Here is a 16961-nt window from a genome sequence, read left to right as displayed (position 1 = left end):
TGTTTTCCCACTTAATAAAAGGATTAAATGTGAAGGCAGTTAATTTTAGGACAAGTAAAATGTTGGGGCCCATTCTAATGTACTGATTATGGTTATATTTGGGGTATTTTAAGGGTATAGTCATAGAGCAGTGATTGAAAACTGGAAATATAAATGACTGTCATGAATATTTTATGCAAATTCTTAAGTTTTACACATGTTTTTAGTTAGTATTAATAGGAACTCACTGTCATTATAAACAGCTCATAAATATTCATGAACCAATCATTTGGTTTGGTGTTCATTTCTAAGGTCTTTTTTCTTTCTTGCCGGACTTTTGGCTATTCATGAAAAGGCTTTATATCTACCAAGACATGGGAGAGAATATGAACCTAGAATCTAATCAGTAGTTCATATTTATTTTCTCCAGAGAAAAGGAAAGCTACAAACTAGGAAAGCAGTGCAAGCTTTTCTTTTGACTATCCTTACTTAAGCACATGTAACATGACTTTTACATCATACTCTATACCTAGTGATTGCTTATCTGGTCATGGAAGGAACTATGGCAGTCATCTAAGCTTTGTCAGCCAGCAAGTTATCTAATAAAAGTTAGCAATTCTGGAGAAGTTTTACATTCGGTGTGACTTCGGGAAAGAATATTGCCCTTGTCCATACCTGAAGTACAAAGGAAACCGAAACTAACATGATACACCTACTGTATGCCATGCATTCTCTCTGCATTTCCTGATGTAGCACTGGCCACACTGTGGGGCGGACAGTTACACCTCCAAGCATAAGCACACGCCTGTAAGTGTAACCCACAAGAATATCCATCAGCCACCTTCAAAGCCACAGCAAATCAACCTACACTCCAAGTCAGACCACTTCCCTTGTCATACAGACACAGCCTCATGACAAGGTTCCTAGCTTCCCTCTTCAACTGGATTGTCACTCCTGGGTTTCTAGACAGGATTGTGGAGGAAATGTAGAGGTAGCTGTGAAATTAAAAGACGCTTACCCCTTGGAAGGAAAGTTATGGCCAACCTAGATAGCATATTCAAAAGCAGAGACATTACTTTGCCAACAAAGGTCCGTCCAGTCAAGGCTGTGGTTTTTCCAGTGATCATGTATGGATGTGAGAGTTGGACTGTGAAGAAAGCAGAGAGCCGAAGAATTGATGCTTTTAAACTGTGGTGTTGAGAAGACTCTTGAGAGTCCCTTGGACTTCAAGGAGATCCAACCAGTCCATCCTGAAGGAGATCAGTCCTGGGTGTTCATTGGAAGGACTGATGCTAAAGCTGAAACTCCAATACTTTGGCCACCTCAGGAAAAGACTCTGATGCTGGGAGGGATTGGGGGCAGGAGGAGAAGGGGACAACAGAGGATGAGATGGCTGGATGGCATCACTGACTTGATGGACATGAGTTTGGGTGAACTCCCGGAGTTGGTGATGGACAGGGAGGCCCGGCGTGCTGCGATTCATGGGGTCGCAAAGAGTCGGACACGACTGAGCAACTGAACTGAACTCAACTGAACTGAATGAAAAAATGAGGCACAAAGAGATTAACCAACTTGCCCAAAGTTATTGATAAACACATACTGTTTTTGAAAACTGAAACTTTATTTCCCATCTGCCTATAAAGATGTGCTTATTAAAAGCTTAAAATTTTCAGGTACATGTAAAAATACTACCTACCCAATTACTAACATAAGTCAAGTCTGCTATTGTGGAAAAGTTTTGTGGTTTTGGATCGATTTTAATTCTATTATTAAACAGTGTTAGTTCCTTTTTTCTTCTGTATAAAACGGGTTGTGCATGCGTACTCAGTCATGTCCGACTCTTTGTGACCCCCTGGACTGTAGTCCATCAGGCTCCTCTATCCATGAAGTTTTACAAGCAAGAATACTGGAGTGGGTTGCCATTTCCTACTCCAGGTGATCTTTCCAACCTAGGGATCGAACCTGCATCCCCTGCATTGCAGGAGGATTCCTTACCTCTGAGCCACCAGGGGAGCCCTTTAATAAAAATGGATTGTTGTTTCTGTTGTTCAGTTGCTGAGTCATGTCCAACTCCTTGCAACCTGGTGGACTGCAGCACACCAGGCTTCCTGGCTGTTCACCATCCCCTGGAGTTTGCTCAAACTCATGTCCATTGTCAGTGATGCCATCCGGCCATCTCATCCTCTGTCACTTCCTTCTCATCCTGCTTCAGTATTTCCCAGCATCAGGGTCTTTTCCAATGAGTCAGCTCTTTGCATCACATGGCCAAAGTACTGGAGTTTCAGCTTCAGCATCAATCCTTCCAATGAATATTCAGAGTTGATTTCCTTTAGAATTGATTAGTTTGATCTCCTTGCAGTCCAAGAGACTCTCAAGAGTTTTGTCCTGCACCACAATTCAGACATCAATTCTTTGACACTCAACCTTCTTTATGGTCCAGCTCTCACGTGCATATACGACTATTGGAAAAAACATAGGTTTGACTATACGGACCTATGTTGGCAAAATAATGTCTCTGCTTTTTAATATGCTCTCTAGGTTTGCCATAGCTTTCCTTCCAAGGAGGAAGCATATTTTAAAATGGATTGTCATGTGTTATATCAAAATACCAATATAAAACTTTCTTATATTTGTAAAATATACTCTTAGTTGTACTGTATTTTAAATAAAGGGGTTAATGTTCATTGTTTCTAAGTTCCTTTAGTGTCTGGTTTTTTGACTGTGTGTTTTAACTCACAAAAATATGTGATCATCCTTTAATGTAACTGTTTGATTCCAGTTTCTCCAGTTATATAGAAAGTATCTATTCTGGATATGTTAACTTAATGTATGCTTGTGTTATCCTTTCAGGATTATTGAAGTTAAACATTGTTTTTGTAGGTTTACATAATTACATATTTAAGGCATTTTTAAGCAGGAATTACTTTTTTATTCCCCAAAGATTAAACCTTGAGTGCCATCTTGTGGTTAAGAGAGAAATGGCATTAGAATGAGTATTTCAAATGTCCTTGTTAAAATAAAGACATGGAAAAAATTAGAGGAGAAAAATTCTTTTAAAAAATAATTTTACTTAGTGTCTACTTAGATATTTTTAGAGACTGGAAGCTCAGTACTTCAGGAACATTCAAGTAGCTCTAACCTTCCTTATTTCAAGCTTAAATCTAACATCTTGTGATATTCAGCTATTCCAAATTTCTTTCATTCATTTAACAGACTTTTCTTGAACACCTATTATGCACTTTTACATATGTCTGCAAAGCCATACAGAAAATGAGAAATTGCCTCCATATTATAAAGAGGATTTTAACAGAAAAAAAGAAAAAAACGAATTCGCTAAGGTTACACACTCAGTGAACGACAGAGCCGAAATTCAAATCCAGGCCTACCTACCAGATGCTACAAGGCATGCCTTATTTGATGAGATTGAGCATCAGCTCAGACACTAAGCACCTTGGCTTTTGATGTGGGTAGAAAGCGTGATTCAGGGGAGACTGCTGTGGCAGAAGGGGCTTCCAGGTGGCCCTAGTGGTAAAGAACCTGCCTGCCAAGTAAGGAAACGTAAGAGATGTTTGATATGTTTACTGTTCATTAAACAATGAATATTAACTCCTTTATTTAAAATACAGTACAACTAAGAGTATATTTTACAAATATAAGGAAGTTTTATATTGGTATTTTGATATAACACATGACAATCCATTTTAAAATATGCTTCCTCCTTGGAAGGAAAGCTATGGCAAACCTAGAGAGCATATTAAAAAGCAGAGACATCATTTTGCCAACATAGGTCCATATAGTCAAACCTATGGTTTTTCCAATAGTTGTATATGGATATGAGAGCTGGACCATAAAGAAGGCTGAGTGCCAAAGAGACGTTCGATCCCTGGGTCAGAAAGATGCCCTGGAGGAGGGCATGGCAACCCACTCCAGTATTCTTGCCTGGAGAATCCCATGGACAGAGGAGCCTGGCAGGCTACAGTCCATGGGATCGCAAAGAGTCAGACATGACTGAAGAGATTTAGCAGGCACGCACGTTGTGGCAGATGAGAAAGTACTGCTACTGTCCTTCGAAGCAACACAGGTAAGGCTCCTCTGTTTTGTGGACTTGCCCTTTAAGTCTCAGAAATAGTCATAATGTCTTTCTCTTTCCTCCTCTTAAGTTTTCTCTTTTTCACAATAAACACACCCAGTTCTCTCAGCTGTTTTTTTTTTAATGAATTTTTTTACTCTTTATTGTTTCTCTCTTATGGATATGATTCATTAGTTTTTCTCTCAAAAGGTTGCCCCCAGATTTTACTGTGGATCTTTGGCTGCAGCACAGAATCTGATGGATCTTCCTGTATTATAGACAGCGTCAGGGCTTAAGGCTGCTTCCTCTTCCATCTTTCTTCAGAAAGAGGGCTTTCAATTCAGAAACATCCTAGGCTACCTCCCACCTCCTGCCAAAAAGGGAATCATTTCTTTGGTTCTGCTCCCACATATAACACTTCTGAGAGAGTGATCTCTCTTTTTCTTTTTCTCTCTTTCCCTGTCGCCATTGCCTACCCCTACAACAACCTACCCCACTCCCCAAGGCCATAGAAATGTGTTGCATGAATTTGCTTATGCCTTGGTCTGAGCAAGGTAAGACTGAAGACAGCTGTGGTTCCCTAAAGGCTTATTAGTGTATATTTTACCTGATGGGAAGGATAAAAAGGAGGCCAAGAAGTTTCTTAGAGCTTGTTACTGAAAGTCAGGTTACTAGATGGAAGGATGTAATAAGTTTTATGACACTTGTTTGTACATAGAGCAACTTCTCAAGAATGTGTAACAGTTTACAGAGCCACCAAAATGATACAAGAATTTAATAAGAACAAGCATTAGATTTTTTTGGTTATTTTTAACTTAATAAATTATTGCACCTTCCCTTATAGTCATTTTAATTGCATTTTTAATTTTAAAATTGTGACAAGATTTTTTTTATAATTTATATTTTCAGTTAGATAAAGGCAAATGTTTAAATGAAAGAGGAAATATTAATATTATATAATTTTTGAGGACAAAGATTTACCACTGGGGGAGAAAAGGTATAAATCAAGTTATACTGTTCTCTAACTGAAGTCATGTTTGCTTTGAGGAAAATAAGATTATAATGATTTTGTTTGTTTTGGAATTCATACAAGACTTACAGAGCTAGAAATGGTGTGCATTCCTACTAGTTAGAGTGGCTAGAACTCTTAATTCAAAGGACATTGGATGGAAGCTTCAGAAAGGTCATACATTAGGAATGGGGCTATAAAGATTAAAAAAGATAGGGCTAAGTCATGTCCGACTCTTGCGATCCCATGCACTGTAGCCTGCCAGGCTCCTCTGTCCATGGGATTCTCCAGGCAAGAATACTGGAGTGGGTTGCCATTTCCTTCTCTAGGGGAACTTCCTGATCCAGAAATTGAACCCAGGTCTCCCACATAGCAGGCAGATGCTTTACCGACTGAGCTTGTCTCTAAGTAAAGGCTATTCTGCACCCCTGTGGACGCCTAAACACAAACCTTGAAGTACTAAACTGATTTGTAAGATACTGAGCTTCAGGCCGCAGCAATGGACAACTATATATAAAGGAAAATAACAAAATTCAGCACGCGGCAACATAAAATTTACATTGTCCATCATCCCATCAAAAATGATCAGTTGTACAAAAAAGCAAGAAAATATAATTCATAGCCAAAAGGAAATCTATCAGTATAAATAGATCCATAACTGATAAAGATAATAGAATTAGTAAGTGTGAACCTTAATGCAGCTTTTATACATCTTATGAAATATACTCAAGGATCTGAAGAAAATCATGAATATAAGGAAAAGTAATGGAAGATATACAAAAGACTAAGGGAACATCCAGAGATAAAACAAATATAAAATACTTTAAATACAAACTATATGGAAAGAAGCAAATTAGATACTGAAGAAAAAATGACTAATGAACTTGAAAATGTAGCAATAAACACTCTTGAACATAAGCATAATGAGAAAAAAAGATTTGAAGTCCCAATGCTCTGTGGGATATTATTAAGTGGTGTAAGATACATGTAATTGGTGTATCCCAAAAAAACTGACAGAAAAAATATGCAAAGAAATAATTATGGCAGAAAATTTTCCAAATTTGATGAAAGATACAAACTCAGAGACGAAGAAGCTCAACAAATCCCAAGAAGCAGAAGAATAAAGAAACCATTCCAAGACATATAAAAATAAGATTTTTATATGTGATAGAGGAAAATCTTAAAAGCAATGAAGGTTAAACACACATACACACTGCATATAGAGGAACAAAGATAAAAACAACCAATAACAACTTCTTAGAAAACTTGCAAGCCAAAAGATAATGAATGCCAGTTTTAAAGTGTTAAAAAGAAATTGTTAACCTAGAGTTTCATCAGTTCAGTTCAGTTGCTCAAGTCATGTCTGACTCTTTCCGATTCCATGGACTGTAGCACGCCAGGCCTCCCTGTCCATCACCAGCTCCATCACTGTCCATTAACCTAGAGTTTCATCAGCTCAGTTCAGTTGCTCAATTCAGTTCAGTTTCCATGTCTGACTCTTTCCGACCCCATGGACTGCAGCACACCAGGCCTCCCTGTCCATCACCAGCTCCCAGAGTTTACTCAAACTTATGTCCATTGAGTCGGTGATGCCATCCCACTATCTCATCCTCTGTCGTCCCCTTGTCCTCCCGCCTTCAATCTTTCCCAGCATCGGGTCTTTTCAAATGAGTCAGCTCTTTCAAGGATTGCTGGGAACCAGCGGAAGCTAGGAAGAGGCAAAGAAGGATTCTTCCCTGAAGCCTTTGGGGGAAGCCTGGTCCTGCCAACACCTTGTTTGTAGACTTTAGTCTCCAAAACCAAGAGAAATTAAATGTCTGTTATTTTAGGTCACCATGTTTGTACTAGTTTATTATGGCTGCTCTAAGAAATTAACATACCTTTGTTATACCAAATGATGTCTTTATTATTCTTAAAATATTACTCTAACACCATATTTGTTTACTTTTCTAGATACTTTTCCACGGCATAACACATACAGAGTAATTTCAGTTTACCACTGCATTAGTCAATACTCAGAATGGCACCATAGTCAAAACTCATTGCTCTGCTCCTTGGGTTCATCGGATTTGTTGGCCTTATTTTTTTCAAAAGTAATGTACACCTCCCAAACTTCATAGAAATTAGACAATTTTTTTCTTCTTCTTTTAACTAAGTACAGATGTTTTTCATAGGCTTTTTTAACCTAAGTTTCAAGAATAGGTCACTCAAACCTTATACATAGTCTTCCAGAAAACAGAGTGGGGAAAAAAACTCACCAACTTATTCAACACATTGACATCAAAAGTTAACAGTTATTTTTTAAATGTTATTTTTCTAGAAATTGTGTTTGGCCTTTCCATTTATATTCATAAGTGACAGCTTCTTCTTTTTGTTATTCTAGGTATATTGCTGCCATATCTCGGGTTGCTAGAGAAAATATAAAGCCTCAGAAAGCCAATTATCAAACTGGAAGAAGTTATGTCTGCATACCTCCAAGTAAACTGAGTTCGATCTATTTGTTTTACTTTGTTTTTAGGACTAAGATACTAGTCGTATTAATGCATTTAAATTTTTGTTTAATTCAAATAAGTTGAAATATGTGAGGTCTAATCTTTTGTTCTCCTTTTGAAGTTGCTTTATTCACTCTTTCTGACTAACACAATAAATTCAGTAAACTACTTACATAAGAATTGGAACTTTGAAAAAAAAAAATGGATTAGTTTTACTCTCAAGCTTTTGTAGCCTTTAATAGGTGAATACACAATTTGAAAATCCAAGGCTAAATTTCAAAATGTATAAAAGTAGCAAAAATAAGTAAAACACTAAACTGACTCCTAGAGCTCATTTTAGATTTAGAGATAACTGCAATATGGCTAAAAAGAAAGGAATAAGTTAGTTGAAATGTTTTGGGTATTTTTTTTTTTTTTTAAGAATTAAAGTTTTTTCAAAGAAACATTTGGAGCAGATTGGGGGCAGGTCTTAAGCAAGAGGAGAGAGCTCGTAATTTATCATGGAAATCAGCTACTGTAGAAGGAAAAGCAAAATGTTTGGGGTCAGAGAATTTGGGTGGAGCCAGCAGGTCTGTGTAATTTAGGACAGCCTCTTAACCTCTGAGCTTCAGTTTCTTCATCCTCAGCTAGTGCTGGGTACATGGAAAATGTCCAATATGTATTTGTTTCCAAAATCCTTCCCTACCTCACAGGATTCTTGTGAGTAAATGACTCCACATAGGTAAAAATTCTTTGTGAACTGGGAAGTCTTATGAACTATTAGTTACTGCTTTTGCTGTTGCCTGTCCTTGAAACACAACCACATCTAATTCCCAGGCACAGGCAGTAACCTTCAATCAGTGATTCTTCAAGGTCCTACTCCCCTGTCTCTAACTTTCTGTTCCCAGGCTCCATATCTATCTGGTTAAGTTGATGATTACAATAATTTCTGTTCATGCTTTGTCAAACTGCTTTCTACAGCTCAAATCTGCTTATGTTTTTAGCATATCTAAAACCTCTTGTTTATCATTTCCTTCAGGAGAAAATGTCTACCCTTTGATAAGGCAAAGTCCTTAATACTCTAATATTTGTCTGCCTTTCCAGCGATATCATTTATTGATGTTTTACTAATACCATAAACACCACACTGACTTAATAGGTCATGGTTATTTATTCCTGTCTTCATTTCAAAAAAATTTGAGAGGTGCACCGTTTTCTTATACCACCCCCCAAAGACCATTGCTTCCTTTTCCTTCCTTTCTAGTACCTAATCCTTTGAGATTCAACTCAGGTTTCTCTAAGAAACTTTCCCTGTGGGCTCTCATAGCATTTCTATCGTGCCTTATCATGCTCTGTTAGTTTTCTATTGCTATGTAACAAATTACCACACTTACTGGCTTAAAACAACACATATTTTTATTTCAATTTCTGTGTGCTCAAAGACAAGGCACAGTGTAGCAGGACCCTCTGGTTGGGATCTCATTAGACTGTGATCCAGGTATCAGCTGGGCTGCATTCTCATCTGGAGGCTCGAGTGGGGAATCTGCTTGTTGTAAGCTCACTGAGGTGAATACACAGAACTGTTGACAGAATTCACTCCCTTTTGTCTTTACTACTGAAGATTTTCTTGCTGGCTGTATGCTGGAGGCTTTCCTATGTTTTTAAGGCTGCCTGCAGTTCATTGCCATGTGGGCTTTCCTAACACAGCCTCCTGCTTCATCCACCCAACAAGGAGAGTCTCTAGAACAAGTCCCATAGCAAGGTAGAATCTTATGTAATGTGACATGATCATGGAGATGAGATTCCATTACCTTTGGCATATTTCATTGATTAGAAGCAAGTAGCAAATCCTACCCACACTCAAAAGGGAGGGGATTACACAAAGGTGTTAACACCTGAATGTGGAGATCATAACAAGTCACTTTAGAGTCTGCCCACCACACATGCCATGTTATAATGGTCTCTTTATGGCCAGTCTCATTCAATAGAAGGTGACTTCCTTGAGGGAAGGGGCTGCTGACCTCTCTGCACAGTGAGAGGCATGGAGTAGTCATTCAGAGCTCATAAACAAATGAGCAAATGAATGATCGAATAGGGTAGAGTTGTCATGGTTTCAGCAGCCCTGTGATTTTGGAGAAAGGGGGGATAAACTCATGGTGAATGAGAAAAAGTAAGAAATGTGAGCTGGGAGAGAGAATGTTTTAAAGAATGTCCAGAAACTCACTTAATTTCATTTAATTTAGTGCTGAACCATGTCCACTTTGACATTGAGGTAGACTCTCTTTTGTGTCTAATCTTATTGCTAAGATACTAAACCTAAGAAGTTGTGACCAATTAGATTATTGTTCAGAAATTTTCACTCCCTATCTTGTTCTACCACCACAGGCCAAATATACTCCCTTGACCCTTGACTTTGAGCTTTGCCATACTACTTGCTTTAACCAATGGCATTTTACTGGGGTGTGATGTGCTCAGAAAAACACTGGGCTGGAAGAAGCACAAGCTGGAATCAAGATTGCTGGGAGAAATATCAACCTCAGATATGCAGATGACACCACCCTTATGGCAGAAAGTGAAGAGGAACTAAAAAGCCTCCTGATGAAAGTGAAAGAGGAGAGTGAAAAAGTTGGCTTAAAGCGCAACATTCAGAAAACTAAGATCATGGCATCTGGTCCCATCACTTCATGGGAAATTGATGGGGAAACAGTGGAAACAGTGTCAGACTTTATTTTTCTGGGCTCCAGAATCACTGCAGATGGTGATTGCAGCCATGAAATTAAAAGACGCTTACTCCTTGGAAGAAAAGTTATGACCAACCTAGATAGCATATTCAAAAGCAGAGATGTTACTTTGCCAACAAAGGTCTGTCTAGTCAGGGCTATGGTTTTTCCAGTGATCATGTATGGATTTGAGAGTTTGACTGTGAAGAAAGCTGAGCGCTGAAGAATTGACGCTTTTGAACTGTGGTGTTGGAGAAAACTCTTGAGAGTCCCTTGGACTGCTAGGAGATCCAACCAGTCCATCCTAAAGGAGATCAGTCCTGGGTGTTCATTGGAAGGACTGATGCTGAAGCTGAAACTCCAGTACTTTGGCCACCTCACGCGAAGAGTTGACTCATTGGAAAAGACTCTGATGCTGGGAGGGATTGAGGGCAGGAGGAGAAGGGGACGACAGAGGATGAGATGGCTAGATGGCATCACCGACTTGATGGACATGAGTGTGGGTAAACTCTGGGAATTAATGATGGACAGGGAGGCCTGGCGTGCTGCGATTCATGGGGTCGCAAAGAGTCGGACACGACTGAGCAACTGAACTGGTGTTCTCAGAGTTTGGGAAGGATTTGTGCAATTTGGTTTGCTCTTTTTCACCTCTTCCATCATCCCAAGAGCATGCCTGGACTAGCCCTCTGGTCACCAAGCTTCCCAATCAAGCTTCCCAACCATTCCCAACTCAGAGAGGCCAACACTCAGCTGACCTGTAGATGTGTAACCTAAACAAATGCTTGCTGTCATATGCCACTGGGATCTTGTGATTGTTTATAATATAGCAAGAGTGAGCTTATCCAGAATACCAAAGGGAAATATGACTCAGCTAGAAAAGAAATGAACTCTGTGCTTCCCTTTTGCAGAGAAGGGTTAGCATATCATGATTTGCTAATGTGAAAAAAATTTATCTCAAATTTTGGAGGTGGGAATAAAGAGGAGGCCATAATTCTTGAGGAGCTGTGTGTATCATACATGGCAGTTTTCTCAGACAGCAGTTTCATGCAACTCTTCACACACTCTCACTTTTACAGATGTGAGGGCTTCATAGAAACCTCCATGAGCCCACAATGTCTATCCCGTGTAGAGTGGTCAGCTGTGTGCAGCATCTTGTGCTCCCCTTGCACTCCTGGTGTTTCCACTCATATCCATGCATCAGACTGACCTAAAGCAGTGATGTTCTTCCAGCTATGGCCTTCCAGACTTCACTGTTCCAGGTCTTTCCACACATGTGTAATCCCTGTTTCATGTCTTAAACCTTTCATTCTTGTATTATAAGTGCTCTGCTTTTCTAATTAAACTGAGGCTGATACAGAAGTGAATGGAAATGAACCATCTGGCAATAAACCAGAGCCCACCAACCAGAACAAAATTTAGTCTCTTCATGGACAAAATTATTTTAAGACTAGAAAAAATTTTAAGAAGCAGAGTTTTCAAGATCCATCCCAAGAAAGGCATACAAACCATAAGGTAATGAGAATTTGTGCTTCTGTAACTTATTTTAATGTAGTAACAAAAGTTATTGGTTCATTCCAACCAGTAAATCCAAGGTTTCTCAGAGGGGTTTATAATGCTTAAGATTTTCTGGAGGAAAAAAGTTCAAAATAATATTTACTTTTTCTGTGTCACGAGGAAACATTTTTATGTTTGTTTTGCATTAGGCTCTGCTAATCTAGCCAGAATTTCTTTTTATGCTTCCTGGGAGTGTGGTTTTTTTTTTTTTTTTTTTAAAAACAAAAAAAAAACAGAGTAGGAACTAAGAGGGCAAATAATCAAGGTCATTGACTCCCAATATTCATTCCACTTTAACAACTGTTGTTGGCCAATCATAGTAATCTCATTTTCCTTGCCAGTGACTAGCTTAGGAGCAAGGTTCACAAACCAGCCTGAGAGGAAATAAACTAGGAGCTTGCAAGGGTAGTTTTCCTACTTTTAAAAACGAGACCCTGGAGAAAAGCCTCCATTTTTCCTCTGGATATCGCTGTGTCTGATATGAGTACTAGAGTGACCACACCTCTCTTCACTGTGACTCTGAAGATGAAGACAACGCCAGAGATGGTAGAGCAAAGCTGTGGAAAGAATGTCCTAAATGACATCGTTGAGCCACTGTATCATTCAGTCCTGCCCTTCCTCTGATCTTCCTCTTCTATGAGATGAGACACTTCTCTATTGTTTAAAGTGGTTTGAACAGTATTTCTTGTGACCAAAAGCATATGAACTCAGAACAGCTCAAACATGGCTAGAAAGTATAGTTAATCCATCAATGATATGTTCCTAAAGAAGATTTTCTCAAGGAAAAGAGAATTTAGTTCTAAATTAATGAAATCTAGAGATTAATGTTAAAATATAAAAATAAAAACTCAATCATTGGTGACATCAGGCTTCTTATAGAATAAAGGTAGCTGTCTAAACTCAGATCCTCTGCAAATCTTTGCAATAACCAAAGAAATCAAGAGAACAATTCATTCATAATCCTTGCCTACAGCACAACTAGAAGACAATGAATATGACAAGGTTCATTCGATTTGTTACTGGGGAAATAAACACAGAAGTATTATGAGACAGAATTTGTCGGGGTCCACGTGCTGGGCAATGAATTAGGTGGCAACAGTTACACAGAGAGAGGAGAACACAGTGGGATTGTAGGGGTAGCGGGACATAAATAGCACCAACTTGGGTTCATCCCTGGAAAGCAAGTTCCCCTCACTGAGTAGAAATATTGAGAAATAAAGATACTGTATCTATATTCTTTTAAAATGTAACCAATTTGTTTCCCTGTTTATGAGATGGATACAAGAAAGATGAGACTTCTTTGCGTGATATATGAGGTGTTCCTAACCTGGCCTCAGCCTAACTAGCCAACCCCACTCAATTGTCCACACACTGTAACACCGTGATTTGGGATCCAGTGGACCAATGATTAACTATTATAAGCTGAATGTCCTTGGACAGGTTACTGCAGGGTACTTAGTTTCTATTGTCTCATCCTTAAAGTAAAGATAATAATACCTGTCCATCTTAAAGTTAAATAAAATAAAATTAAAAAAAAATAATAATACCTGTCCATCATAAGCATTGTGTATAAGTTAAATTATATTTTGCATGTAGCACATGCTTAGCATAGCACCTGGCAGAGCGTAAATACCGAAGCATCAACTCTGATTACCTCAAAACCCGTCAAGTTCTCTCTCTCATACCTATGTGCTGTGGTCTGTGCTGTGTCCTCCATCTAAAGCAGTCCCGTCTCCCTCCTTTGCCCCCTCTCTTCAGCAAACTTCTTGTCTTTCAGAGCCCACATCTGTTTTCCCTTAGAGCCTGTGATTCCATCCGTGTGCACACATCTACGGACACCTTTCCCTTGTTACACCTACTGGCACTTAGCAGGGCTCAGTAAATATATGAGCATAAGAAGATCGACCAAAATGAAAAGAATGATTTATGAAAAATAAGTTCATTGCAATTGTAAAATTTAGAAACTTTAAAAAGGTTACTTGCATTCACTTAGATGATCTTAGGCATTATGGTACAAATGCAGGGACACTTTCTCTTACTGTTTTTCCTGCCATGTCTATTAAATTTCTGTTTCTTGTGTTTCTCATTCTAGTTCAAACTTCTCCTGATTCACAAACTAAAACAGATACTGTCACAAAGAAGGACAAAGAAAAGGAGTGGTGGAAGAGAAAGCCGGTTGAAGTTAGCATAAATGAGCCATGGGAAAACGAAGTGGATGATCTGGTTGCCTGGACCAACTCCCTTGATACAGATGCCTTGGAAGATTAAGCTCCAGGATTTAAAAAATGAACAGCCTCAACCACAGCTCAGCTTCATGGAGCAACTCTGGAAGACTCTTACAGCTTGGCTTCCTTTTTTTTTTTTTTTCCAAATTTGTCTCATCCTCTCACTGCAAGAACAAATTAGAAATTTAAGTGTGAATCAGTGAATATGTTGTTTTGGATTTTTTTGAGCTCTCTTTCATTGTTTGACCCCAGGTTAGCCAAGCAGCAGTATTCATTATGGTTTTCCAATTAGTGGTATTTTATCCAGAGTTGTTAGACGACCAGAGACACACATTTTTGCTGGCAGGACTTGGATCAGGGAAGAGGCTAGTATTGGAGAGGAGCACTCAGGAGCTTCAGAGGCTGGACATTAACCCAAGTAGAGGATCCATGGGCTCAGATGGTAAAGAATTTGCCTGCAGTGTTGGAGACCTAGGTCCAATCCCTGGGTTGGGAAGATCCCCTGGAGAAGGGAATGGCTACCCACTTCAGTATTCTTGCCTGGGGAATTCCATGGACAGAGAAGCCTGGTGAGCTACAGAGGAGTCCATGGGGTTGCAAGGAGCCTGACATGACTGAGTGACTAACACACACACACAGGATCTATACATTTATCTCCTTCTGCCTGGTTTAGCATCTTATTTCCTCCATATTCAAGGGAAAGGATGTCATCTGTCCAGTTCACCAGTGTTCCTGTTCTGTTTTCTCCTAAAGGACATGCTGTCTTTTCTCTTTGACCTTAACTAACCATCCCCTTATATTCTCATCTTTATTCTTTCCCTTCTTTTTTTTTATTTTTGCTGTTACCCCAACCTGAAAATACACTGAAATCTCTCCTAAACTACATCTCCACCTCTGACCCTGCATTTTCACTTCCCTCAATACTATGTCATTCATATTTTCTCAGACTTACTGATAGTAATCTGTCACAGACTCTCTGTATTTCTTTAGTTCATGTTTACATGCAGTGCACAATAAAATCTGTCTTATGCTAGGTTAAAATTCACTACGATCACCAAAAACTTCCATATTTCCCAAATTCAACAGATGCCTTATCTTACCTGGCCTCTAGGCTATATTGGATATTATTGATCACCTTTCTCTCTGTGTGTTTTTTAATGTTTATGTGCTAAGTGCTAAGTCACTTTAGTCATGTCCAACTCTTTGCAACCCTGTGGACTGTAGCCCACCAGGCTCCTCTGTCCATGGGATTTTCCAGGCAAAAATACTGGAGTAGGTTGCCATTTCCTCCTCCAGGGGATCTTCCTGACCATGTTTCTTATGTCTCCTGCATTAGGAAGCAGGTTCTTTACCACTAGCACCACCTGTGAAACCCTTGTTTCAGCCTTGCTTTAAAAAGAGACTTAGTTTGTAGGTTACCTACCTACACAACACAGTTCTCCCCCAAACACCACAAATTGTGTGTCTTCCTATCTGCCCACCTATCTGTCTGTCTATCCATCCATCTATCCTACCTTGGGTCTAGGTATTAAATAGGTCTCTCCCTTATTTCTAGAGAAACTGATTTTAGTTGCTATGAAAACAGACAAAAGCTCTGTCTACGTACTTTGATGTCTGGGCACTTCCCTGGCTAGTAGATATTTCCAAGTCTACCTGTGGTAGTTTATAAAATAAGTTCTCGACATTGTAGTGCTGGATCTTGTTATCCTCCCCAACCAGAACCAAACAATTCCAGCAGCTGTCTCAGATCTCTCCTCATTTTATCAGTGCTAAAGTACAGTCAGAGCCAAATTCACAACCCCATCCAGCTCCATAGCAATTACAGTTCTTTCTACATCTAGTAAAAGAGCCATATTGCATGGCCTACCCCATACCTCAGTGAAACTACAGAATGTAGCTCAAAGGTGCATTTTGCTGATGGTCACAACAGAGGCTGGGCCTCTGACTCTTCTCTGGTAGTTCTCTAGGAGGACAAACATGTGAATTGTCAACAGATAAACAGCAGTCACCAAGAAGTCCTGGACAAGGCAGTCAATCAAAAATGTTTCTGTGATATCAGCAGTCTCATAAGTATTTTATCCTGTCTATTTCTAATCTTTTCTTTAGGGCAAAGTAGTTGCATTTGTTACTTTCCTTTCTTGCAACCAGAAGACCTGGGGGTGAAAATGGGTGGTGGGGGGAAGTGAGGAGAGAACAAGTTTTTGTAATAGATACTTTAGTTAGTAGAACAGGATAGTTAATTTAGTTACCTTCACTGACCATTCATTCTGGGTCTTCAATATGCATTTTCCTTCTACTCCTAGCTCTTGGTGGAAGGTTCTTTTGGGCTGTAGCCCAGTGCTGCTCTCTACACATTTTTCTTGAACATCTTGCCACTATGAGAGTTGCACCACCCATGTATATTCTTATTCTCTGACTTTTTTATATGTGCCTTAAAAGACCTTTGCTTTAACTTTCCAGTGTACCTGAAACTCAACTCAACAAGCCCAACTTAAACTCATTTCCTCCTCTTCATCTCACCCCCAGCAGACTACCTCCTGCCTCTTATGTTTCTTTTTTCAGTTAAGGAATAACCACAAGATAAAAACTTGGGGATTACTATGGACTTCACTCTTTCATTTATGGCTTGTTGATCCCCAATATTTAGCATATTGTCCATTCAATGTCTTAAATCCATCTACTCATTCCTCTCCTCACCGTCACTGTATATTTTGAATGCCTTTTCATCCATAGATGAGATTATAGTTTTTTTTGATAACATCATTCACCTACCTAAAATTCTTCAGAGAATCTCTGCCTGAAAGATAAGGTCCATATCACCATGTGCATCACGTCAGCCCTCACCCACCCTCTTCATCCTCATCCACTGCAATTCCCCACCTTGTGCCTGAACTCCTGTTTTCCCACGTGTAACATGCTCTTTCCTGTTTCCCT

At 39.2% G+C, this 16961-nt stretch overlaps 1 protein-coding gene across 5 annotated transcripts in view; it reads left to right on the top strand.

Moving 5' to 3' along the window:
- Positions 1-14231, top strand: part of UBE2U (ubiquitin conjugating enzyme E2 U) — a 70231-nt gene extending 56000 nt beyond the window's left edge. For 3 of the 5 annotated variants that reach the window (XM_059884920.1, XM_059884921.1, XM_024989798.2), the window contains 2 exons: positions 7441-7535; positions 13895-14231. In XM_059884920.1, coding sequence (XP_059740903.1) covers positions 7441-7535; positions 13895-14070 — 271 coding nt within the window. In that variant the 3' untranslated portion in view covers positions 14071-14231. 5 annotated transcript variants of the gene reach the window in all.
- The last annotated feature ends 2730 nt before the right edge of the window (positions 14232-16961 follow it).

Source organism: Bos taurus, chromosome 3 (genome assembly GCF_002263795.3).
Source record: "Bos taurus isolate L1 Dominette 01449 registration number 42190680 breed Hereford chromosome 3, ARS-UCD2.0, whole genome shotgun sequence".
Classification (NCBI taxonomy): domain Eukaryota; kingdom Metazoa; phylum Chordata; class Mammalia; order Artiodactyla; family Bovidae; genus Bos; species Bos taurus.
The sequence above is the reverse complement of the archived record's forward strand: the minus strand, read 5'-3'. Positions and strand labels throughout refer to the sequence as shown.